The sequence below is a fragment of the Chlamydotis macqueenii genome, chromosome 3 (genome assembly GCF_036417535.1).
Source record: "Chlamydotis macqueenii isolate bChlMac1 chromosome 3, bChlMac1.mat, whole genome shotgun sequence".
NCBI classification, from domain to species: domain Eukaryota; kingdom Metazoa; phylum Chordata; class Aves; order Otidiformes; family Otididae; genus Chlamydotis; species Chlamydotis macqueenii.
In genome coordinates this window covers 88,904,474-88,931,790 of record NC_141558.1, presented here as the reverse complement: position 1 = coordinate 88,931,790, position 27,317 = coordinate 88,904,474, and the positions used below count along the sequence as shown (strand labels likewise).

General features: G+C 37.9%; 1 protein-coding gene across 3 annotated transcripts in view; it reads right to left on the bottom strand.

The window, feature by feature from the left end:
* Window positions 1–27,317, bottom strand: part of RMDN2 (regulator of microtubule dynamics 2) — a 52,721-nt gene that overhangs the window by 5,835 nt on the left and 19,569 nt on the right. For 2 of the 3 annotated variants that reach the window (XM_086744755.1, XM_086744754.1), the window contains exons 6-10: window positions 18,308–18,383; window positions 16,485–16,562; window positions 7,360–7,458; window positions 5,734–5,787; window positions 5,562–5,642 (exon numbers count right to left, since the gene is read on the bottom strand). In XM_086744755.1, coding sequence (XP_086600881.1) covers window positions 5,562–5,642; window positions 5,734–5,787; window positions 7,360–7,458; window positions 16,485–16,562; window positions 18,308–18,383 — 388 coding nt within the window. The remainder of the gene's footprint in view (window positions 1–5,561; window positions 5,643–5,733; window positions 5,788–7,359; window positions 7,459–16,484; window positions 16,563–18,307; window positions 18,384–27,317) is intronic. The other variant, XM_086744756.1, reaches the window with a different exon arrangement.

The window sequence follows — 27,317 nt, the reverse complement described above, 5'->3', positions numbered from 1 at the left end:
CATTTTACAGTTTGAAATCTGATCTCTTTATAATGAGTTTTTAAAAGGCCCATTCCCTGAGCTTGAAGCACTCATATTCAGTATAAACAGAATCACTAATTAAAGAACAGTTTTTAAAAGTATATTCAAAAGTTACTTTCATTCTGGGTTGGTGGTAGCCATTAGGAAATTCTGGTTCAATTCCACAAACAGTATTATTCAAAATGAACACAAATCTGAATACTTCCATTATTTTGTAATTGAAACACGATGGACTTTTGCTTGGCATTTGGAGAACAAATGTGCATAAAATCTAAAGGAACAAATATCCTCTGAAAACAATGACATTTTGTACTGAGCTGATGATGCTGAGAAAAGAAAATGTTCTGTCTGATGAGAAAACAAAAACATTTTTATAAGGTTAACTCAAACTATTCACATAGTTGTGATGGGTAGTTTTTTCACAAACAAGTCATAATATGTACCTTTCACTTTAAAAGAAAAGTAAATTAGTTTTTTCTCCTCAAAATCTTACTTAGAAGGACAGATTACCAGAGCAGCTTCAAATAAGATCTGTTGAAAATATCACAGCAAGGTCTGCAACATATGACCAATCTATGGTGCCTGGAGTAGGCATTTCTTGGAAAATGTGTTTTGGAAAATTCAAGATATACAAATGATCTGCTGTAACAGGAACAATTGATGGGTGCTGAAGTTTATACTCTGCCCTCTCTTCCATCCCTCTGTAACTCTCACTCTTTTCCTTACAGACAATATTAAAAATGTAAATTAATGAACAGGGCAATCCATTTTGGAGATGTAAAAAAAGGTAAGAAAATCTTATTGGTATGATTTCTCCTCAGCAACTGCATTCTTGTGTAAACATCCAGCCATTGTTCCTGCCCATTATTACATTTACCTCCTCCTCCACATAGGTTTTTCTAGAGTTTCAAATGTCACTGAGGCTGAAGGCAGAGTCTTTAACAAGTCTGCTTCCTGTCATTCTACACCTGTAAGAAGTGAATGCTGCAAAGATCAATTTCTGTAATATCTAAATCTCTCTCACCTGTTAATTTCAGCTCTGAATTACCTTCATTTGTAATTGCTGAGAAGGAGGGAATGTTTTTGAAATTAAGGTTTTTTTTTTTTCAAAATCACCAGTAATCTTGTAAAATACATTCTCAGCTTCAGGGAAGTTTTTAATCTGCATTTTAAGTAAGACTTTCAGCAACTTTCAGTGCAAAGAGATTTGCTTTGCATTCTTCCTGCTTTGTTGTCTTCAGCTCTTCCAAGATCAAATTTTTTGTAATATAACTGCCGCTTTTTAGATTCATTAAAAAAAAAAATGTTGTGGAGACCAGAACCTTGAAATTTTAATCTCTTTCTCTGCTAGGCTGTTAATCCCTTTGTGGTGAGCTTACTGGTCCTACAAGCACAGAGTTCACTCTCACACTCATACTCATCTCCAGATACAAGAAAAAATAATTTCTTTACTATTAGACTTTATAATCCTACCTTGAGACTTTAATTTTCTCTAAGTTCCAGCCTTGAAAATACCCAACAATCTTTGTTATAAACAATAAATTAGTGTCTTATTCCCCTTACACACAAAGCATTATGTATTTAATCAAGCACACACACACCCCTACTTGTTTTGTCTTTCTATAAGCAAGACAAATGCTCATGTTTTCAAATTTAAATTACATTTTTCTCTCCAAATTTAAAAAAGTTGGTTTTTTCCATCACAGTAGTCTACCACATCTGGTTTTGACAGCCCTTCATGTAGTCACACTCACCAAGGCTTTGAGCACACTACAAAGTAACGAGTCTCAGTAAGGCTAATGCAACATCTACTAGATAAACAGAGCAGCTGTTACACACTTCACAATAACTCAGAGCAGCCCTGAACATCAGGACCTCTTTCACTGAAGGAATGAATGTTTCCCAGGACCCTGAGGTTATCCACCTGGACAGCAACCAGAGAAGAGCAGGACAATTTAATGTCCCGTGCACCTCCAGCAGTGAAGTACCACTCTGCAGTATGACAGTATTTACGGCCAAGGAAGGACCGTATGATTCATCGGAGCTTTTTGTTTAGAATAGAGAAGATAAAGGTCTCTAAAGTAGTACTGTAAGATCAGTTTTGTCTTCCAGCTGTAATTTGTACCAAATCTCCTGCATTACCTTTTAAAATGATAATAAAAAAAAAAACCTAGCATAGATTGGTTAGTTAAAAATGTGTCAAACTAGTTTTAAAAACGGATATTAAATCATTCAATCAGAAGTTTTATCTTCTTTGATTTCTTTTGTATCTTTTTAAAGGTTCACAACAGGGTTGAAACTGGCCATCTGATTATTTTATTTCTTTAACAAGAATTACCTCTGTTTAGAAGCCCCTCTGCCCCTTGAATTAAAAACATATTATGTAAGCGGTAGAATAGATGCAGAGAGGGATATTTGGATGTGATACAACATTCAAAACAAAAATCATCTCATTTAACTTGAAATGTTACATGAAATGAATCTTAGACAAAGCCTCAAATAAGTGCCCTGAGTTAGACCAGCTGAGAATTTGACCTGAGGATTAAATTGAGCTATGGGTTATTTTACTGATGCCGAGCACCTCTGGTTCCCACTAAAGTCACTGGAAACTGTGGATGCTCAGAAGCAATAAAAAGTAAACCATTGTCTGCTATTATTTTTCATACTTATGCTCCAGGATGATTTGTATCATGAAATACTATACATTTCCTCAGTATGGCACCTTTCCAGCAACTTTGTCTCTCAGTCTGCTCCTGATTTTTTGCCTTTATACATATATATGTTTCTCAGTACAAGCCAACATTTAAAAACAATAAAGGAATTACCCTGCCTGAAGAAAGAGAGAAAACTCACATGAGAAACTATGATTACACTTGGGAATGATGAGTTTCGCATGACTGTGACAACACACCACGCTGCTGACAACCCTGAGATTCTGTGCTGCGGCAGCATGGGATCTGAAAGAAATCCTCCGACTGCTGCTGACCTCTGTTTTCTGTTTCAGATAATGAACTCATCTTTTACAGGGCTGTAGTCAATTCAGGCACTTTTTCAGCATCCCTTTATTACTGTCTCCCCAATATCTCTTTAGTCTTATTACTAACCTGACTAAATGTTATTCCTATGTACAACTCCAAGCCCTGAACCACTTCAGTTCCAACATGTTTCCCCCCAAAATCAGTAACAGTCTTTCTCTAACATAATAACCAAAACAACACGTAATATTCTAATTCAGATGGGACTTCAGATAACAGCGTCAGCAGAGTTTCTGTTCCAGATCTCCATTTTATAGTAATTCCTTTCAGCATGCACTGGGCTTTCTTTCCCTTGTGCTGACTGCTTTTTTTTTTTTTTAAATTGAATTACACACTATTGCCCCAATGTTGTATTTGCATGGACTTTTTTTTTCTAAACTTAAAACACATCACAAGTAAAAAAGACAAAGCAGACAAATCTGTGATATCTACAGAATTAGTCAAAACTAAAATGATTTGTCCTCTTCTGATTGACAAAAAGTGGCTCTTTTGCCACTCTTTCTTCTGTTCACAAACCAGTATCATTCTTATTCTCATCACTACCCTACTTGCCAGAATACACACCCTCCCCTCTGACCCTGCCCTCAAATTACTCCCAAATTCCTGCTCTCAACTCAGGGTCCCATTGAGGTCTGCCAGTACTTCAGAAATGTGATGAAGCGTTCCTTTTACCAGGGACTAAGCCTCTCCCACTGAACTCCAGCTGACGTTTAGACTGATGACACTGGACTTCTGAGGCAGGATTCACCTCTCATTAACTGCACAGTCTAGGAGCCAGGTGTCTCCGGTACACATCTTGCACAGATCTTCACATCTAGTCTCTGCCATCAAGAGACAGAGAGAAGCAGGATGAGGCACCTGGATGCATCTGTCTCTCTCCACCCAGTGTAGGGGGAGCCTCAGCAACTACCTTTGGTCACCAAAATTCTGTCCAGCTACTGTTATCAAAGATGAATCTGAATCTATGCTATGTCTATACTTTTTCAAGGAGTCTTCGTTAATATGTTGAATGACCTCCAGTTTACTAAACACAGACAGTCTTCTGCCTACCAGAAGTTTCTGTGATATACATTTGTTTGCAGTTTTACCAGATAGCTTCAAAGTTCACTGCAAGATTAGCTGGCCTGTGGTAGCTGAATATAGGAAAAACAAAAAATTCACTAGCAAAACACACAACCAGTGCAGATATATACAAAACAGGCTGAGTTCAAGCAATTTCAGTTGTATGCTCTCTCCCTTACGCCATTGGTTCTTCTTTTTATGCAAAGATGTAAGGCACCAAATAACGGATAATTTATAGCAGTCTTTCCTGTGTTTTGTAAGAGGCAAGTTGAAGGTACATTTCAACAATAAGTAAAGAAAAAAGCAGAGTTAAGAGATTATTAATGTCATATCTGTATCAATACATATTTAAAGAAACACTGAACTTAAACAATGATTGCTTCATTTATGACTGGTACATACTATAACTTGGGCCAAAAATAAAGGCCACCCAGGAGCAGCTGCTGGTGAGGCATGCAGTGGTCTTTCTTGCCAGCAGAAACACTTGACATAAACATGTTAGTGCTCCACACACAGCATTTATTGTCAATCAAGTTACAGAGCTATTTAATGGTCGTCTTCCTTAACTTCAAAGAATTAAACCGTATAGGGCCAATTCGTCTCCGGAATCACCTCTCTCTCTCCCTACCACATCTGCTGTGCTCAGAGGGGGTCCCTTAGGCTGACAAAGCTCAGGTTTGAACTTGTCATGCCCTAGGATGGTAAGACGTTTCCAGTCATAGGTTGGTAATTATGGAACTTGCTTCTACACGAGATCAGATAGAGCAAACTTTCTTGCCATAATGTGGCTTATATTTGAGAAACTAAATCACTTAAAATCTCCCAAATTATCTGTAGAAATTTTGCATCCATGTACTAAAAATACTCTGAAGGGCCTAAAAAGGAATCTAATAATCTCTTAGAATAAACTATTTTCCAGTAGATGTAACTGGAAGAACTGCCACTCTTTAACTGCACTGTAGTTGAAGACAAAGGCAATCTTGAATAACTTGTCTACCTCTGCCATAGCTAACATACTGCCCTGGAGGCCCTGACAAGAATTACAAACCAAAGGCTTTCAGGAGCAGAAATAGAGACTGTGGGACAAAAATCCAGAATGCTTTCAACTGCGAAAAAGTAGGTCCGGGGAAAAAATTCAGCACAGCTAGAGTGACACACTCAACTGCTTACACTTAAGATAGTCTAATGAAATGGGCTGAATTACAAAGAGTGCAATTCAATTCTGACAGCCTCTGACACAGATAAGTCTCTGACAGTTCCTCAAACAAAGATTTTTTTTTTTTTACAGACAACTATAATGACCCAACCTAGAGTGGAGGAAAAAGGAAGGTTCTGTGTTCAGAGGAAAAGCTGAAACATTATGTTATTACTGGCAGTGCAATAATGAGTGCCAAAGACAAGACAGTGGTCACAAGAGAACAAGTTATCACTCTCAATACCCACCTCATTAGTAACTGAGAGAATTGACAGTGCAGAATCACAGTACTTCAATGCATTGTTTTTCTGGCCAAGATCTTTATAGCACTGAGAAGAAAAAAAAACATTTTGTTTCCAATCAGACCACTGTAAGAATACCAGAGTCTACAAATCATTCTTTTTAAAAGAACTTGTTTACCTTTGCCAAATACACATAATTGCATTTGGAATATCCTGGACACATTTCTTCTGCCTAAATAATAAAAAACAGGAAAGAAAACAGACATAAAACTTGTATGATGAGATTTATGTGGTCTGCATAGCATTTTTAGTAACGCACTAAGCTTCCTCAAACATCAGACTGAATCATTCCTACTGTGTGCCCCACAACCTCTTTAGCACTTAAAAAAAAATGCTCAAGAAAACAAGAAAATCCAAAATCCAAGCCCTGAAACTGACACATGAGATGCTGATATCAAACATATAACAATGTTTTGTACTTCTTGTTCTCTCTCCCTAAGTGCTTTGTAAAGTTATTGGATCATTCTATAGAATATCTATTTGATTCATTCACTTACATAGTAGGTTGGAAGACACTGCTTTCTCTAGATTATTAATATTTATTTTCTTATCAAAGAAATAAACAAGCAACCAACCATTCACTCTGTGTAATGGGTAACGAACTGTATTAATCAACTTTATAATTTTTCTTTCACAGACCCATATCTTCTAGCTCTGCGTTCACCTTCCTTTTCACATTACCATCTTCTGAAAAGTTCAGGTCATTAAAACAGCTTACGATTGTCTTCCTTTTAAAACACATCAAGGATGTAGAAGCTTGAACAATGAGTAAAAACCTTACCAAGAAGTAGCTCTAATCAACAAACAGCTTTTGGGGGAGAAAAATTACATCAGTGAAATTTATAGTAGCTGTCATCTTTGGACCAAAACAATGCTGCTTTCACTACAACTGTGTACTACCAAATAACTGAAAAAAGAAACCCAAACAGTTGTCTTCTAGACAGTAATTTAATTTTGTTGCAGATGATGACTTAAAACCACAGTTACTCTGCAGCTCACCACAAAACACCCTGAAGCTAAAGTAAGTGAACATTTCAAATTATTTCTATTGCCCTCGGAGTTTGACCTTAAAGATAAAATCTCTATGGACCTATATGATAGTTTATCTCCACAAAGAAAGGTTTCTACTGAAATCAGAATCATAGAATCATAGAATGGTTTGGGTTGGAAGGGACCTTCAAAGGTCATCTAGTACAACCTCCCTGCAAGGAGCAAGGACATCCCCGACTAGATCAGGTTGCTCAGAGCCTCATCCAACCTGGCCTTGAATGTTTCCAGGGATGGGGCATCAACAGCCTCTCTGGGCAACCTGTTCCAGTGTTCTACAAATTCAACGAAAAGAGCTTCAGATCAGAAAAAGAGAAGTGTCACAATGTCAAAGTTTTCCTTGCCTACGTTAACCCTCTTGCAGAAGCAGGCAAATAATCCATTATTGCTACGGTTATTGTTCAATGGCATGTATAACTAATCTATATGCAGCTCACATTAAATCCAGTAACTATTAACCAAGGCAAGTCACTGAAGAATTCCTTAAAACTAAAGAAAGAGAAGAAAGGTGCTAGACACTAATCTCCAAACTAATTTTAAAACAGAAAAGAAAAAATATTTTAGTAGGGAACTCTGTGGTATTTAGGAGGGCCCTGGATTTGCTACTGAACGTAGTTTGTTGAGCAGACATCTTGACAACAGTCACATACAGCAGCTGGTGAACAGTCACACAGGAAAGCTCTTGGCTAAGACTTACCTTAAGGAAATTCTGCAATGCTTCTTCTACTGTTGAAGTTGGTGGAGTCCCAAAGAGAGCAGCAGCTACTTTCTTTTCAATCCAAGACAACTGAGCTACCTATAATAATAATAATAAAAAAGCTCAAAAGTCTTTAGGCTTGCTTTTCAGTTTCGGAGTAAATACTGTCCTGTGCCACTGTACTACTTACACAACCTATTTTGCAAAAGAACCTGTAAAGGAATGTATTATACTATCCACTTGCCAGCTCAAAGCACAGTCTTTTGGATTTTAGATTCTGTTAACAGGAAAATGTACACATTAAGAAATATATGACAAAACACCAAGATCATTGATATGGGATTATTCCAATGTACAAAGTTCAAAGTACAGTTTAGGTTTCATAAGACCTTGCCATTTTTTTACAACCTAAGGCTAGAAATAGTGCTTTAAACCTGATGAGGTTCTCATGAGACAGACACGATAGGCCATGTACTTGACTACTTTTCAACATTACGAAAAGCTGTTGCAACAGTCAGAATGTGAGTGCTTTTGGCACTTGAAAAACAAGTTCATTTATTACAATAAGCTGGTGACAATAACTGTTAACAAATAGGCTTCATTTTTTTCCTCTTCAAATCTCACAAATAACACTTGCCAAAGACCTCTTCTCATTTCAGGAAGATGGGCTGTTATAAAAAGACTTTAGGGAACTGTCATATTGCCACACAATGTACATGACTTCTTCCCTTACGCATACAGACACCTAACAGACACTGCTCTGATTACTGCCAAAAGATATTTAGCTCCATCACTTAGCCTGGCGAAACACACCTCACATCTCTTACAAAGGATGGGCCTGCTAAGAAATGCAGGGTGAGACTGGAGCCTGTTTAAACACAGGAGTGAGGCTCTCCTCCTTTGGACGCTTCTACTGCATCTGTAAAGAAAAGTCAGGACTTTATTCCTTCACACAGTATTTGAACCACAGCACTGATGGCTCCTATCACAGAGCACAGCCGAGTTTAAAAATGGTAAAAAACAAGGTTCTGTGTTTTCCTAGTTATTTCTGGCCTGATGCGTGTAGAGGCAACACAGAGAAGGGGGACACACAGGCAAAGAAAGCGAGCCTTTCATTGGAGACCTGGAGCTGAAATATGAGTTACATAGGGACATCTCTTTTTTTCAGAGGGAGCTGTGACTCAAACAACAGAGTTGAGTCTTGAACTCAAGTCTGTCCCTACTGTTGTAAAAACGTAAATAGTTTTGGATAGCTTTAGATTATTGCCGCCTCATTCCCTGGCTTCCCAACCTCTTCAGGGCTGTTGCTGCTCCCTCTGCCTTCTCCAGCTAAATCCAGCAATTACCCAGTAGATGTCAGTTAATTCTAGTAATTTATCCACACACAGCTATCCACAGCCATTAACCAGAATGTTTCTTCTGAGATAAACAATATCAAGAAAATAAAGCTTTTCCTCATTCTCTGTCTCTCATGTATCTCACTTTTGAAGCCTCTTCTAAGGGAATAAAGTGTTTTTTACAAAAGTTCTCCAGCAATCCCCGAGTTCTTATTCATGGAAGAAACAAAGTGATTCCCCTCTCTGCACTGCAGTGCTTTCACACTGTGTTACAAACTGCAGCATGCTGGCTAAAACTTCAAATTGTAGGTATGTATATAATTCCCTCACACACTTCATTTCCCTAGCTGCTTTCTAGTTTCTGAGACATATTCTGCAAGAGATACTAGAAGGATTTTTGCAGAAGTATTGTTTTCTTCATGCCAATCTACTGCTGTAGTGTTCTCTATTCTTTTGGAAAAGGAAGGGGTTTTCTGTATTTCTAGGTCCATCGCATCAAGATAGAGGCAGCTTACAGAGGGAGGAAGAGAGGGGAAAAAATAAAGGGAATGTATATGCTTACACTGTTCTCTGCAAGACCACACAACACCCTGGAGATACACATACACTGCACAGATACAATTACCACACACGTGTCTGCTGTTATGCAATACCGAGGAAATAAAACTGCAGTTTTTCCATGTGGAGTTATAATTACCTATTGAAAACACAAGTTCTTCCTGGCAGTTGTTTTTATTTTCTTACAAGATTTAATCAGAACTGATTTACTGAGGTTTTACTCTTTATTTTGTCTGGCTTGGATGCTGCTTTGCATTATTTAAACTTTAAAAAAAAAAGCCCAAGCATACATGCACTTGACCATTTTTATATTACAAATCCCACCAACCTAAAACAATGTTTAAAAGTGAAATGCATGTATGCACAATAGTGAGCTTTCTTTAATGTGCACTGGCTTCAGCATTATACTTTGTGACTATTACACAGATAGTCTGAGAGTTCTGTAATGTTTTGAGCAGACTTACATGCCACTGGCTTTATGAATTAATCACAGCTAACTCTAGCAATCCATAAATGAAATGCCTAATTTATGCCAGTTGTCCAGGTTCCTTGCATGGTCACCTACATTAGCCTGGGACAAACACTCCTCTCTTTCTCTTCTTTCTTTCCTTCAGCTACAAAAGGAGCATAGACAATTATACCCTCAGGATGACTAAAGACAGGTTAGGTGAATCCCATCACAACAGCTTAATGATGCCCTGCCCGAGTCAGTCTGCACTCCCCTATGATGAGGTGGGACAAACAGAAAAGCAAGACACAAAATTGTGTTCTGGAGCAACAGTGATGAACAGGAAATCATACTCTTGCCCTAAACACACACACGCACAGTCTTTAATTTGAAATAACTTGATTAGAGTAAATCTTATGCCATGTTCAGTGAAATGGAAATATAATTCCTACTATGCATTCTCTGTGTGCGAGCAATCATAGGCAACAGAAACCCTGCTGTAGCACGTTCTGGTGTAGTGTAAATTTGACTTCTACAGTCAAGGTTATTCCAAATAGTGCAAAGCACTTCCATATGAGGTCCATGCAAAATCAAGTACAAAAAGACTGTAACTGTCATTACCTTCAGCGGAACCACGATTTCACTTAATGTGTGTTCCAAGAATGGTGTAGCGCAGCAGAAAGTAATAAGTAAAACAGCTACTGCAGCAAGTAACATTACAACAATTAACTACAACAATAACATTACAGAATAAAGATTGTCCTTGCCCTACAGATTATTTCCAAACCTGAAGTGAGTTTTGGTTTGGCCACTCTTCAGTGTCCCAAAGCTAACAGAGATGGTTGCCTTGAACAATCTCTCCTATAGATCTGTCAAACAGCAAGCTCCCATCCATTTATTCTACACAAATCTCTACTAATACCAGAGATGGAAGAAAGCCACCCACAGGGTTAAACTGCAGCTGACTATAAAGTTCATACCCAGCATGCTCCTACCAGGCCTCCTGTTCCTCTAAAGACCAAGGCAGAAAATGTGATTCTCCCCTAAATAATGGGGAAAGGGATTTCCTAACATCCCTTTCTCTTCCTTAGCCTAAGATCAGCAAAAATCATATGTGAACTAAAACACTGGTTGGCATTTGGTTTTTTTTGGTTTTGTCTTCTGTTTGTTTTGATGAAATGCAAACTCTGCCCATTGACAGCTCTTTTCAAATTCCAGGATGTTGGTACCAAGGCAACTAACACACTTGGATTGAAAATTAGTCAGGATTGACTTGCAGCCCTAAAGGATTTCCTTCTCTGATGTTTCCTTGCTAATAGCTCACTGAATACAGATCACACACTGTCTTCCATAAAGGAAAATCATCCCATTGATCCAGCTTCAGTAAAATATTAATGGCACCTACTTAAATATCCCCAGAGAGTTTCTTTTTCTTTTTTATTACAATATATGAACGTAAAGTGGTATTAAATAATTTTGCAATGTTTTGACTTCTGGAAGAGATTAAGTAACTGGACAGCAATTTTAAAATACTGGCTTCCAACACAAATATTCTCTTTCTTGCCAGTTGCGGAACCAGGACAGTCTGCACAGATATTTAGGCATTTATCCAACTTGAATTCCCTGGGCTTTTCACTTTCCAGCAAGGGGAGCAGACTTACAGAGCACACAGACAAAGGAACTGGGTCAATTTGTTCCCTGATGTAACCCAAACAGACACTGGGATACACCAGAGATGAATCCAATGCATGGCATGTAACCTGTAAAAAGATAATCCCCAGAGATCTGATTTTTAACACTCCACTAGCATTTACCAGAGGCTCTGATCCAGTTTCACAAGAATATGCTAACTGCTCTGTGTCAGTTCTGTAGTGGCAAGTAGCCATAAATCTCAACTAGATACATATTCTGTTTTAAAAGCTATTCTAAGCATTAAAGCACTAAAAAATCCCTCAAATACACAATTATAAAGGATTATCAGATAATCACATTGAAAATTCTAAGGGAAGAAAATTAATTCCTATACACCATGCACCACAGATCAATTCACTTCCAATAAATATTCTTACTGATCTGAAGAACAAAGTAGTTTTCACTTTCCCTTAACAAAAACAAAGCTGAAACTTGAAAGGCTGTAAATACTGTGCCCATATGAACCAATTCAAGCATGTACCTAAAACATTAAACCTTCCCTAAAAGATATGTACTTAACAAAGCCTGGTTTTGTTACACAAGGCTGAGAAGAAAGAGTTTTGTCCACCACTAAAGACATTTAAAATGAAACTTTGCTGTAGTTGTTTTTCTTTAGAATAGTAACATCTCTTTTACATACTAAACATTGGTTTACTTTGCTTACTAGATATTTTAAAGTATCTTCATTACAATTACATGGTAATCATCTTTTCCTAACATTGACATGGACAGTAGAATAGAGTGCACCCTCAGCAAGTTCGCCCATGACGCCAAGCTGTGTAGTGCTGTCAACACACTGGAGGGAATGGATGCCATTCAGAAGGACCTTGGCAGGCTGGAAAGGTGGGCCTGTGCAAACCTCATGAAGTTCAAGAAGGCCAAGTGCAAGGTCCTGCAAACGGGTCGGGGCAATACAGGCTGGGTGGAGAATGGATTGCGAGCAGCACTGAGGAGAAGGACTTGGGGGTACTGTTAGACGAGAAGCTCAACATGAGCCAGCCACGTGCACTTGTGGCCCCAAAGGCCAACCCCATCCTAGGCTGCACCAAAAGAAGCGTAGCCAGCAGGTCAAGGGAGGTGATTCTGCCCCTCTGCTCTGCACTCGGGAGACCCCACCTGGAGTACTGCGTCCAGCTCTGGAGCCCCCAACATAAAAAACGACATGGGCCTGTTGAAGAGAGTCCAGAGGAGGGCCACTAAGATGATCACAGGGCTGGAGCACCTCTCCTATGAGGACAGGCTGAGAGCTGGGGCTGTGCAACCTGGAGAAGAGGAGGCTCCAGAAAGACCTTATAGTTGTCTTCCAGTACCTAAAGGGGGCTTATAAGAAAAATGGGGACAGACTTTTTAGCATGGGCTGTTGTGATAGGACAAGGGGTAATGGTTTTAAACTAAAAGAGTGTAGATTTGGACTAGATGTAAGAAAGACATTTTTTACAGTGAGGGTGGTGGAACACTGGAACAGGTTGCCCAGAGAGGTGGTGGATGCTCCATCCCTGGAAACATTCAAGGCCAGATTGGATGGGGCTCTGAGCAACCTGATCTGGTTGGAGATGTCCCTGCTTCTTGCAGGGGAGTTGGACTAGATGACCTTTGAAGGTCCCTTCCAACCCAGACTGTTCTATGATCTTTGAAGCTATGCTGGAAAAAATTACCACAATGTAGAAGTTCATATCAGCTCTGGAAAAAGGATTAATAAAATAACACTTGGTAGAGTTCTGCAGTTATCCATTAGCAGTGGTGTTCAATTATGTGTGCTCAATGTATAAATAAAAACTTTTTTTTCCCCTTGTCACCTCTGCAAATCAAACAAAAAACATTAGAGCTCTACGTGGCTTCTTGTATACACAGCAGGTTTCACAGGCAAAATTTTGTCTATGACACAGCTGGTGAAATTCTTGCCTACCTGATTGTGATACCAGAAGTAATTTTCTGACAAAGCTGAGATGATACACACATCAGAACAGAATCTACCTCTTTTGTATAGCTCTACTGGCTTTATAATAGTAAGAGAAATAAGAAACAGCAAAATTAGATTTTTAGATGAGGTGGCACACAACTGTCACTGGCTCTGCATCAGAGACAAACCCCAGCTGCTGCGATGCGGTGAAAATCCAGCTCATCCCTCCTGCCGGAAAATGCTATGGCACTCTGCATCAGCTTCAGATCTAGCCCAGGGAGAAAAACTGCTGAGTAAGGAACTTGGCATTGCCATACCATTGCTTGTCATGTTACACTGTTAACTAAGGAAGGTGAGAAATGGCAGTCAGAGCCAAATGCTGGCAAAACTCCACAAATCAAATAGGTTTACGAGTACAGCACGCAGTCTCTGGATATAGATTTCAGGCTTCAATAAATCTTCTTCTTTTGTTTCCATTACTCTTTTTACTTAAAAGTCTGTTCAACTGATTTTCCTTCGTGAAAATGACCTGAAGCCCAGATTCACAACACTCGATGCATCTCCTTTTGCAATCTCTGACGCTATACCTATTTTTTTCAGTGTGTCAGTTGAAAAAAAGAGCACTAGATGACAGTAATAAGATCCCCCAAGATTAAATGGGGAGTCAATGGGAAGTGGCTGACTCTACCAGGAAGACTTAAGTACATCATGTTTCCCAAAAATGTTATCAAAGCCTAGAAAGTATCAAATGCTAGTTATCTTTTTTTAACTACACTGCTACTGCTGTCTTTTTTAACTACAGACAATCGTGCCTCTGGAAGCAACACTTGTGAAAGAACAATTATTGCAGCCAGTCTTAACTGGACCTCAAAGTCAGCTAGGCTAAATAAAAAAAATAACTTTCCTTCCTCACTCATCCCTTTTTCTTCTTTAATTTCCTCACATTGCCTCAATCTCAGCTAAACAGAAAAAAACAGAAGGTGTAAGAAAAGCATTATCACTCCATCCACAGGTACCAGTCTAGAGAAGAAGTGATAAATATATTTTTCAAGCACCCTATCATAATCCCTACCCTGAAGAAGTATTTGGAACCAATGCAAGAGCCAACAGTCTACTTTTGGGATAATTACCACAGCATGAAACACCACAGTCTACAGAACAGGACCAAGGAATTTGCCACATCTTCCACAAGCTTCTAAGACTATCTGTATCACCTGCACTGCCAAAACCTGTATTAGTGGATCAGTATAGAAACCTACTCATATAGTCTGCTAAAACTAATGAGGAGATCACCAACTTCACTGGGCTAGGATTAAGATCTAGTTTCCATAGCAGAGCCTCAAAAGTAATGCTCCCAAATGATGGTCTCATCCTGCTACTGAAAGTGTTCAATTGACCAAAAGTTTCTAAGAGCTGACAGCCCCAGAAGTTAAAACAAAATGCTATTCAGTCCTATACTTGAATTTATTTGTATTATGAAAATCTGTTCTAAGTGTTTCAGGTTACTATTTTGTCATGGCCATCAAGACAGTCACAGAAGGCAAAAATTTAAATTAAAAAAAAAAAAAAAGGAAGAAAAAAGGAATCAATCCTTAAGTATTTCAGTGGCTACTTAATAAAATGCAAGTCAGGTCATTCCCTAAAGTAAATGCTAATCTGTGGCTTTAATGTTCAGTAGGGAGGCCCTGCATAGATGCTGCAAGTGTGGAACATGAGTTTGTAATGATACAGCGCAACAAACTACATACATTAGTCAGGAAGTGGCGATTTTCACTAAAAGGAAACAAGAGTAAAAAACAGTGCAATAGGAACAAAGCGAGGTATACTGAGATTACATGTAAAGTTTCCAAAAGCAATAGCTCAAGTGAGAAATAAGCCATGAAAAACATCTAGGAGTGTTTGACATAAATGGAAGTTGCAGCCAGCGGTTGGACACAGTACAGTATAAGTGCTGGTGAAAGAGATGCTCTTCAAAGGCAGGATAGCAAGCATACTACAGGACAATCTTCAGCAACTCACTTTTGCATAGTTAATTCTGATAATCAAGAATATAGTGTGATGAAAATAAAAATGAAAAGCTCTTTGAAAAAGTTGGTGTCATTCCTTATTCAAATCAACTCAGAAAAAAATGTAGTTGCTCTTTGAAAGCCAAATATATGCTGTGAAAAAAACTGCTGAAAGATTACTTTGTCTTTATCTGCAGCAAGACTTAATGCAAAGTCAAAGGCTGCAACGTATCACAGCAACTCCTTCTTTACACTTTGCAGGCACTTCATAGTGACGAGCACTGGAAGTAGCTGGAGGAAAAAGGCAAGGCTAGCATTCACTGTGCATTACTCTGAGAAGCCTCCCAGTGTTCTTTTACAGGACAGACTATGAAAGAACATTTTCTTCTGACAAAAGATTCTTACAGCACTAAAGATAAAGCAATAAGGATAGCCATCTGAGCCATCAAAGACGTGGGTTTAAGAATAAAACAACTCTTATATTACAACCATAAGCACCGTTTTTCTGAAAAAAAAATTAATCGGCAGCTAAGCTTGTAAAATAATTATTTTAACTTTTCATATATAAGTACTTACCACTATGTCACTAACACAGTATTTAAAAGCACTTGTCGTATTGGCATAATACAAATTGTATCTCTTGCAAAACTTTTTGGTGAATTACAGATTTTTATGCCTACATCTTTGTTGTGACATTCTCCTGGAATATACCAAGCCAGTATGGTAGCCTTGCTGCCACAGCCACAATCCCACAGCATCTAAGTGCCTTTAAATTCAGTTATGGATAGGGAATAAAGTTACTAAAAGGCTATGTTACCAGCCCAAGGTCACTCAGAAAGTTTGTGGCAAAATAAAGAACTGAAATCAAGGCTTACAATACCAGAGGTCACCCTTCCTCCCTTTCAAGTATCAGTTACTTCTCATTCATACATTCAGACAAGAAACCTGAACACAACAATGAGGGACACAAAAGCACAGCTTACTTAATGTACACAACAGGAATGTCAGCAGTTAACATCACACATATAGAAGTTAATTCAGGAAATGTAAATATACTGCTTCATTTAGCTCAAAATACCTACTTCAGAAACATCTACTTTGTCTTAAGTTCCACTATTTCATTTCAAATGCATTATCATTTTTCAGTATACTCAATTCATATGTTAGATAAAAAGCCAACTTACTGAATAGCACCATCTTCCATTTAGGTAATACAAAAAAGGATCTTGTGGCTTAAGTTCAATTGCTTTGTCTAGGTGCTCCTATTAGAAAGAAAATCAGTGTCACTTTAGATGTTTGTTTGGGAAGTGTGCTTACATTCTAAGCAGCTTGCTGCAAATTATAAAAAAAAAAAATCAGAAATTCTCTTCTGCTGCAATACTTTTCTAACAAACTAAAAATATTTTAGCTAGCAAACCCCTTCCTCATGGAGGGAAACCACCAACAAAATTATTAAGCAACTTTGCACACAATGCAAGGAGGCATGCTGTACTTAGAACATGACTAAGCAGCTCTAAAGTTCAATCAAAGAACTCAAGAACTTTTGTCTTAAAAAGGCAACAACTTTAACTAAATTCATTTTATGTATAGTTAGTATTAGGATACTATGCAACACCAAATCAGTTGAGAAAGCAACCACTGTCTTTGACAGAGATTACACGCCAGCACCCATCGCTGAACCATAGTCTCTTCCACCTTGGAATGTGACTGCCCCAATGCAATGGTACATGACACAAGAAATTGTTACTATAATGTGAAACTCAGAAAATAAAATGGTTCTGTTTATAGTGAAACCATAAACCCATAAATTATCTAATGAGGTGCTTCTTTAAAAACCATTTTCATTACAGGATATGAGTATCTTTATTTCTCTCTTTAATTTACTAAAGAAAGCTCTTATTGCTCAACTTGAGTTTTAAGAAAAAAAAAAATATTTTGCCCCTAGCTACCATTTGCCTCTCAAAACAAATTTCACTACTAAGGTTTATTTTTTCTCACCCATATACGTCTGTTTTTCTAAATAAGCTAATCACTAACATATCTAAGTTGCACAGATCTAAGAGCCTATTATTCTATCATTTTGTCCACAAACTATTCAGATAGGAGCTATGTTTTCATGCCATTATTTTCCCAAAGCTTTAACATTTCAAAATTATTCACATAGATTTCAGTAATTACTTGTGAAGAGGAAAACCTCCCTGAACAGGCTACTGCTAACACTATGGGCTCTTCTTAAACTCCATCCTTAAACAACTGCAGCACTTGCGTTATTTGTCATTTTCCCTTCATTCCCAGCTTGTCCCAGCGCTCGGGGCTTAGCTAGCTGTCGTGGTTTTGTTAGTGAGGGGGGGCCTAAGGTTCAGATGTAATTCACAGTTCAGATGTAATTAATGCTCTCTCATAGGAAAGCTCTGCGACACTCCAAGCTCTAACACGGACACGATGTGACAGGGACCCATCCCGGGCACTCCCCGGGAAGTGGAACATGTCTGTTTTCTCTCACTGACACCCACAAAGGGGAGACACCGGCTCAGAGGGCAAGGGATGGAAAGCGCCTAAGCAATGCCGAGGACAAGGAGGGGAGGGTAGCACACATAACACAAACTGTTAACTCTAAAAATCACAATTAGCTTTGAAAGGACAGTGTTAAACAAATATTACTTCATAAGGGTGGCACGAAGGATGACTGCAGAACTGTGATAGTTCATCACTTAGTATTTATTTTTATTTTCTAAACAGAATTGTTACTCCCATTTCCTCCACACCTTGGACTACAAAATAAAACAGAAATCTTAATCTTGTTCCCAGAATCCTACCTCAATTCTTTTATTTTGTAAGCATATAATCTATTTGCATACACTAAAATAACTTTTTCACTTTAACATTGGCACCAAAATAGACCTGTAAGGCTCAATTACTGTGTTGGAAAAATCTGTCTTTGATACTATATAATGAGATAATTTAAAGAAATAGCTTAAAAAAAACCCCAAACCCTACGAAAACATACCTTAAAGAGATAACCATTCCTGATTTTGTTTTGTACACTTTCAAACTGAGACATATAGCCACACATAATTGCAAACCTGAGAGGGGAAAAGAAAAACACACACACATACTTTTTGTGACTTAAATAAACCTTTGAATCAAATTACAAAATATTTCAATACCTAATTCACAGATTAACATCTGTTTTTATTCCATCTTGATGGCTGGATAGAAGTTTGGCATGAACTGTACATACTCAGGAGCAGACAAAAAAACAAACCAAAACAATAATGGAAACAAGAAGTTGTTCAAGTGACACTGTTTGGGCTGTCAGTGAAGTGAAAAAATTCTTCCAAAATTTCTACCATTTAGATCAGAGTGTGACACTTCCAGACTGGCTCCAGGATTGACAGCAGTTTAACTGGACACATTGCTCTCTGCATTGCAATGCACTGGGAATGTGAACACCATCGGCCTCGGAAGCTCACACGGGAAGGCAAATCCTTGGGACGTGCTCAGCAGGAAGCTGTGCACATCTCAAAAATCATTCACAGTCGTCTTTGACGCTTCTCCAGATTCTTGGTGCATTCTTGTACCTCTAGCATTCTTTTAATGTCTTTAAAATTATTTTAAAACATACACGCACTTCTGCTCACACAGGATCACTACTGCTATTATTAGCTGGCTACTGTGTCATAGATTATTATTACTATATTACTATTATTATTACAAATTGGGGACACTGGCAGTGGTAAAATAAACGCAAGATCATTTCTACTAAAAATTTATATTGTTAAGCAGGTATAACTGAAAATATTTTCAGAGCAACACTATTGTTTTATTGACTCTCCACCTAAACTTCTATTGCTTTTTATTTATTACTTCAACAGCTATAGAACCTACTATGCATAAGGAATCTCTTGCACATATGGCCATTGTACTTTCCTTGGACCTATTTTAATTGCTATTAAGACAACTTTGCATTTCTGTATGAAACTGACAGAACCACCAAAGATAGATTTAAGCAGCATAAACTAATACAGATTATTTCTCTATTTTTTTCAAAATTTTACTTTTATATTAAAAATTTTACAATGCAATATGAAATTAAAACAAAAATTAATCCTAAAAGAGGGAAATCAATTTGAAGTCAAGAGGAAAATACAAGAGCTATGCAAGAAACTTATTGAGTTAATTATGGTAACAGACCCACAATCTGTATGGCACACACAGTTTTTAAGCATTATTAAACCTCAGCTTTCTTGAATTTCTTTATATAATGTAATTACTCAAGCTCCAGTGAATCCTCATTAAAATGTCACTGTTAACATAACTAACTAACTTATCATATTGCTTACGGTGATACGTAACAGTTCTAAGTTAGAAAAACTCATGCTACAGATTATTGCATTTTTAGTCGGTAAGTGGTCCCAGGTAAGGCACGCAAGTCGGCAGAACCACAGTAGTCGAATTTGTAAGGGCTCCAGACAGACTGTCAAACACTGTTGAGCAGGATATGTGTTGTGACCAGTGTGCACTGAACAAAATCTGGCTAATGGCACCACTGCTTCTGACAGTTCAAGCTGCAGGGGGAGCGCATTTTGTATGGGAATGAGCTGCAACAGAGGGAAAAAGCAAAGGGTGGAGGTCAGGAAAGTTCAGGTATTTAGAAAGAGGGGGAAGGTACTGAAAACTTTATTAGGCTTAAGTAACTCAGGCTACATTTCCCCTATTCCCTTCACTCATTAAGTGCTAATCAGATAAACTCAGCATACCATAGCTAAACGGATTGCTGCTACAAAAGAAAACAATGAAAAGCGAACAAGCTAATCCAGCATCTTGCAGTATTTCCCTGTCTGTGCGTGACAAGAAAGAGGGCCTTAGTTTAAACCAGTTCAAAGAAAACCTTCTACTTACAGCTAAAATCTCTGGGGAGGGAAATCCCAGTAAAATTTTCAACAAAGGAAAAATAAGCTAACCTACTAACTTTAAATGTATTTTATTTTTTTCAAGGAAAAAGTAAGAATGTCTTTCATGTATTAGTGTAATTTTTTTTCTATTTTATATTTTTGAACTGAGCTAGGCAAGCAATTGGCATAAATAAATTATTTATTTTTTGGAGTTCTATGGAATTTCAGATATTTCATTTATTAAAAAAAAAAAACAAACAGTTTTGGGTTTTTTTTTTTCCAGAAAATAATTTTTAGGGGTTTTAAATTATTTTCAAAGAGTTTAAAAAACAAATTCACTGATCCAAAGGGCAATACCAAGAAAACGAACAGAGAAAATGAGGAAGGAACTAACTAAAAGTGCTTCCATCTGGTTCTTGTAGTTCCACCCGAAACCATCTTTCCAGACTTCGGGCCCAGCTCTGGGCAAAGCCGAGCGCGGCGACAGCGGAGCGGCAGCGGGAGGGAGGCGGGAACGCGAGCGGCGCTGCCCGGCGGGCGCTCGGCCTGCATCGGCCTTGTCACATGCCCCATCTCCTGGTGACACTCGGACACAGCAGGCAGCCTCGGCCTCTGTGCCCCGGGCCTGTCACAGGTTGTTTTTTTTTAATATCATCACCTTGTGCTCTATTATAAAAAGGGGGGGGAGGGTAAAAAAGAAGAAAAAATTAAAAATCACACATGTGCAAATATCCTATGAAATGGGTAGAATGTACCTATCTTTTGTTAGAGGAAATCACACCGGTCGTTGTCACGCACACTGCCGGCCTCACACCCTTTGAACATCAAGATTAAAATACTGTTTACAGTACCTTCACAGAGAAAAATAGAGACAAAATTGTACCAACTCAGTGCTGCAAGGAAGTGATCTAACTGCTGAGTTAATGCTGCTCCTGGAGAATGTAAAAAATCAGCCACAGACACGTTCATCTAAATAAACATAACGATCATAACCCCATTGAGACAGAAATGGTACTTCTGTTAACATAAAAAAAATGTTATTTCCAGGTGGAAGAAAAGTTGCTGAGAACAGTGCAGAAGTGTACAGACTGATCATTCACAATTAACGCTCCTTTTCTAAGCACAAACACATCCAAACTGACTCAGAAATAAGTCAGCACTACATCCCTTAGCTACAAATGATGTCACTGAGACTCAGACTCACAAAGAACTGTACTTGACAGAGATGGATGCCAAATGCCTACATGGCCCTCAATGTAGAGGGGTTCAGATCAAGGTGAATTAATGTTTTCCCTTCTGGTGTTCCAGAATTTCTATACATACTCTGACAACATTAAACTGTAAGGAGCATACCTTACCTGCTGCAAAAGGAAGAACAGCAGGTTGACACAATGAGTTTTATCAAGCATGTTTGCAAGCAACTTGAATTTTCATACTGAAAATGCAGAAAGATGCTACCAATACTTAAGAGTCTGGCATCCACAACTTATCCCATATGAGATGGATTTACAGAAAAGGTTCAAAGTCTCAAATCAAGACTAAGCCACATTAGACCACTCAAATACAGCAAGTTTTACCATTTCCCTGATAAATTTAACAGGGTCAAAATCAGAAATAACATGCATCTTTCCAGGCTTGTTCCTCGCTCTTCTATATCCCCTTCCATGTATCCCAACTCCGAAGAACACTCTTATTTCATGTAGACTTCAGAAACGTGTGGGTACAGACTTAATTTGGCAGCCTAGGTCTCCCTTTTAGCAGTCTAGTGTCAACAGGAAAGTTCTTCTTAACTGTAGTTGGTATGACTTTGTGAATGAGAGGAGAGTTTGCGATATTTACTAATACCAAACAATTTAATCTGTGTCATACCTATTTTTCACTCCTTCCTTTTCATCCAAGACTCATTTGTCATGTAACGTAGTATGAGTACAGGCTAACGTGTGGGTAATGCATGGGATTTGCATGCCCAGTGAAAAGAAAGTTCATTTCCATTCCAGTTCTAAATGTGTTCTTGTGTCTCCCCATCTCTGCACAGCTCAGACCTGTGCATCCCATCCTATTTCTCTGCCATCATCTCCCTCACTCACCAGTTTCACACACTTACGTATCCTGACAGTCTCTGCAATGCAGCCAGACTCTCAGGCTTTCTTTTTCATCTGACTTCAACGAGATATCAATTGCTATGTAGGGAGATTTTACAACTTCTGTTCATGATTCCTGTTCCTTCCTCTTCCAGAGATCACAGTTTTGCATACTTAAAATTGTGTCACTTTTCAATCACGACACATCATCTATAAAAATGCATCTGATATTAAGTTTCTGTGGAAAAGTAAAGTATCAGTTTGATATCACCTTCCTCATGGCGGTAAGGGTATGGAAGCAGTGGCTAAGAATGTGAAAGACCGCCAATATACAAAGTAAAACGCGCCAAGGTGCAAAGTGAAGTGTTTAGGTGGGGTTTTGTTCATGTTTTTTTTTTTTAAGTTTGTTTTCTTTTTTTTTCCTTCTTCTTGGAATACAGCTTAGTCTACATCACAGAAATTGGCAGGAATATAGTTTTCATATTAAAAATTCACCCGAGCACTGAAGCTGAGCTCCAGGAAAACATCAGATGTAGCACATACTTGCATAGGTGACGCTTGCAAAAATATGGAAAACAAATAAATAGTTTGATTTAAAAAGCACAAAAGTAAGGACACATAAGAATTTTGGCTTAATCAATTACTGCAATACATACGATATACCAAAACAAGGAAAAATGCTGATGTTAATCAATATTCACAGAAGTTCACCAGTAGAACATGTGAATGCCATGTTCTGCATTTTTGAGGCTGTGGAACCCGCAACTGTGTTAAAATTTCTATGTTCCAGAAATTTAACTTCTATTTTTATAACAGATATTTTTAGTCGTTATAGCTGCAAACATAATCTTGAAGAAATCAGCAGGATATAGTCTTCACAAATGTGGAAACAGAGTGAAACAATAGCTTTCAGAAACAGTAACACAACCACTGTCCTTGACAGAAATGTAATAGGGATCACTAGGTTGTCAGTATTATTTCCTCTGTGAACATTCGGACAAAAAGCTTATAGTAAACAGATCTTTCCACATTTCAAACCTACCTCCTTTGCACTTGCATGAGGATGCTGCAGTGTTTGACCAATGCAGTACTATTTCAAGAACCTTTTTCCCAGGCGATGCATCATACTTCTCTTCATAGGCTACACTACAGACCTGAGCTCAGTCACTTGCAAAGGGCTACTGTCTTGCAAGCACCAACATCTGCTACCTCCCTGCACACCAAGAAGAAAGATCAACAGATGGAGAACTTGGAGAAGGGACCACAAATGCCCTGAGGCATTGCAACAACACTTCTGAACTGAAATATTCCACTGAGCTGTCCTATGAAAAAGAGAAAAAAAAAACAAAACCAAAAAAACCCTCCAAGTCCCCACCAGATTGTGATTTTTTTTTTGCACCTAAGGTGACTTTTATCAGATCTAATCACTAACCCCAGCAACCACATAGTCCTAATGCATGACCTTCCATCATTCTCTCATTAAAGCTCTCACCAGAAATACACAAGAAGCTATGCATCCCTCTGATCCAACAAGTTACAGCTTCTCAGAAATGGCTTCTGAATTTGCCTTTCTGTATTTGAAACTTTAACTTATTTTTACCAAAATAACAAGTAATTTAGAGATTACTGATTAACATTAAGCATAATTAAAAACAAAAATTGCTGTAAAACTTTCTTGGTCTTCCCATGAATCAAATACAGGGTAAATAACTACTAACCGGAAACTTTGTTAGACCAAGTTTTGACTGAACGTATTTATGCACAAGGTATCGAGTCCTGAAAAATAAGACCGTATGATAGAAACAGATGCCTGTAGCCTGTAAGTTCTCTGTCTAAGTCTAAATAAGGGATAACTAAGGGCAGAAAGTTACAAGTATTTAGTTACAAATATGGTACGCATTTAATTTTAAAAGTTGTCAGTAGTATGTATCCTACAACATATTGTATAGTTTCAGAGTTTTGTTTCACTAGTGAATTATTTTTATGCCACCGCACTCCAGAAATCTAACAAATTATCTGTTACAATTCTCTTACTGAGAGCACATGTTGTTCACTTTTTTTGGTGGGAAGTTTGTGTAAAATCCTGTTGCATCTACATGCCAATTAATATAAAAGTTCTTCTTCCATAACAACTATATTTTTCCTGGTTCTGCATAGCTCCCTATATTTCTGCAAAATAACCAAGTTATATAGGTTAAGAACTTGACTTCATCACGCTGGGCAGTAATATCTCTTGTTCTTAAAAGTTAATCCATTGATTGAATTCCAGGAGAAACTTAATCCCAGTTGGGTTAAAATAGTAGTAGACTTTCTTAGGAACCATCTTCCGAGCAGTTTTTTATCCTACTGTGAGTGAGTTTACCATCTTTCGTTCAGAAGATACATGAGTTAGAAGTTTCTGCATTTCTGAATACTTTCTTTGTGTAGAAACACAACTTTCTACATTTCAGAATACTTGTTACCTTCCAAGTAATACAAAACACCTTCTGGCTAGATACTCCACTGTTACATATAAGCCTCTCACTATCTTCGCAAACTCTAGACTTCCTCACTGAAATATGTTTTACCTAGGACTATCACTTCTTTCATTTTTTGTATACCAAGTACAGCAAGTCCACCCAGAAGTATACTAGCAAACCAAAGATTCCCTAAGCATCGAGTTCTAGCCTAGACACAAGCTTACCACAAAATTATATGTGAACATAAGAGTCAACATTTTCAACTAGTCCTGGAAGTGAGTAACAAATTTCTACAACTAAGAAAAGCTAATATAATTTCTATTATTATATCCTCTATTTTTTGGCTTACTAATACAGGTCAGACAAAACACCCAAGTAAGTGGCAATTACTCATATCCTCAGTGAAGCCAATCCATTCTCTTCCTCAGCGTTCCCTCTCAGTGAGAGTCCGTTAGCTCTGGAACCCGCTTCCATGCACAACCCTGGGCTTGTGAAACTTGTTTCTGCACTTCCAAGTAACTCACATACACATGACAGAGAAAAGCCTTGGAGGCAGCTGTGGTTCAGGGGAAGTCTTCACTTAAAATTACTAGGTTTTCACTTGATAACGTCAATCTAAATGAGACACGTGCTATATGACTCCTTTCAGCAAGTAAGTTCTGTAGACTAACCCAAACTTAACGGCAGCACTAAGTTTGTCTGTGGCAATCAAACCAAAGCTGAATGCAAAGAATGATCTTTCTAAGTAAATGTCATGAACACTGGCCACATCCAGTAACCTTTCTGCTCTTTGCAAAGCCTGTAACAAGTCCTTCTCAGCAACAAAGGAGGTGTGGGATTCTGGACCACAGTAGAGAAGCCTGCTGGATTTCTTTCAAACTCTTGAAGAAAAAACAGCAACAAAATCCCCAAATATAACTCACTTGTTTTGCAAAAGAACTTAAAAGTGATTGCTTAGTTTTAAATAAAAGTGCTATTAACATGCCTTTACATTTTGTGTTTTCTGTAACTGTAAAGTCGTAAAGTGGTGCCATCTGAAGCAACTATAGCACTGAATTCTTCGCATAGCACTTGGAGTTAAAATTTGGATGACAGAGATGCTTCATGGTCCAAGATGAGCTGTGTGGACTCAGAGCTATGACTTGGGAACCAATGACCCACAAAAATATTTTTTTTGGGCTTGGGAAAAACAAGAAGACCTGCAACTGGCTGATGCCAACTCTTGCCTGCAAATTCCTTCACAACTTGAATAATTTACAGCAGCTGAACAAAGCAACAAGTCACTTAGAATATTTACTTTGCCTCTCTTTAGGGTAGTCACACAAATAACAAAAGGTTACAGCTATGTTTTTCCTTTCCAGTGTTTCCATTTATTTCCGTTTTTTAGAGGTCACCATTCAAAAAATCTGAAGGCTTTTGATCTCATTGGCAACTACAATATTAAGTATGATCACATGTTTTCAAAAATCTGGATTCAGATATGAAAACTATTCACAGCTGCAAAAGTTCATTACCAAAACCTACTGACTACTTCAATATATTTTGCTCTGTTCTTTCTGCTTATATTTTACCAAATTTAATTTGAGGATGAATATTGGTTACTTGTCAGTATTTTGATCAGTAAGTTGGCCAGTTTTACTGTTGATATATTTTACAGTACAGTTTTATATAAAAATAGGTGGTCTACTAAGAAGATATATAATTTTTTTTTTGTTCTTGACTTAATTAAATATGAAAAGTAAGGCAAGACAGCTGAACTCTAGGCCTACATCAGCAAGAGTTCGCTCATGAGGCCATTCCACTAACTTCTCCTGGTGGAGACAAAAGGTACATTCTATTTCCCAGATAGCTTATAGCAGTTCCACAAACCAGGAAAAATCTTGCTCTCAAAAAGGAATGTTTCTGCCAGTATAATTCTGTCTACACTAGGGCTTTACTGGAACAGTTATGTCAGTCAGGGTGTGATAAAAATGTATTTATGCAGTATACAGAGCTTTCAAGCAGCAGGGATAAGCCTCCAAAAGAAATTTTCAAAGAGGTCGATAGGCGTAATCCTTGCTTGACAGGAACAGCCTACATTTCTAATGAAGAAAACTAAATCATAAAAAGTGCCATGTTATAAAAAGTTCTAGAGAATATTATCTAAGACATAATATTCAAAAGTACAGCAGCAAATGATCCTTTGTGATGAAGAGGAAAGGCAGGAAATAGTTTTAAAGACTAATTCAGCTTCAGTGAGGTGTTCTCTATTGACTTAAAAATCCAAAAGTAATTAACTCTAAAAGTGAAAATAAGAGCACATGGCTAAGCTAGGGATATTGGATGAGTGTTAAAGAGATATCTATATAATCAGAACTGGATTACATAGTTGGAGATATATACATCAGAAATGCTGATACAAATTGAATTGCAACTCACAAGAGACACAGGAAGCAATAAGAGGTTCTATAAATACAGCAGAGGGAAAGAAGCATAAATAAAAGTACAGAACAATCAGCAATGAGGAAAAAATAACAAAAGATGAAATCAACAAGGATGAATTCAATTTCTTCTTTGCTTACATTCCCCCTACCCAGCAAGGG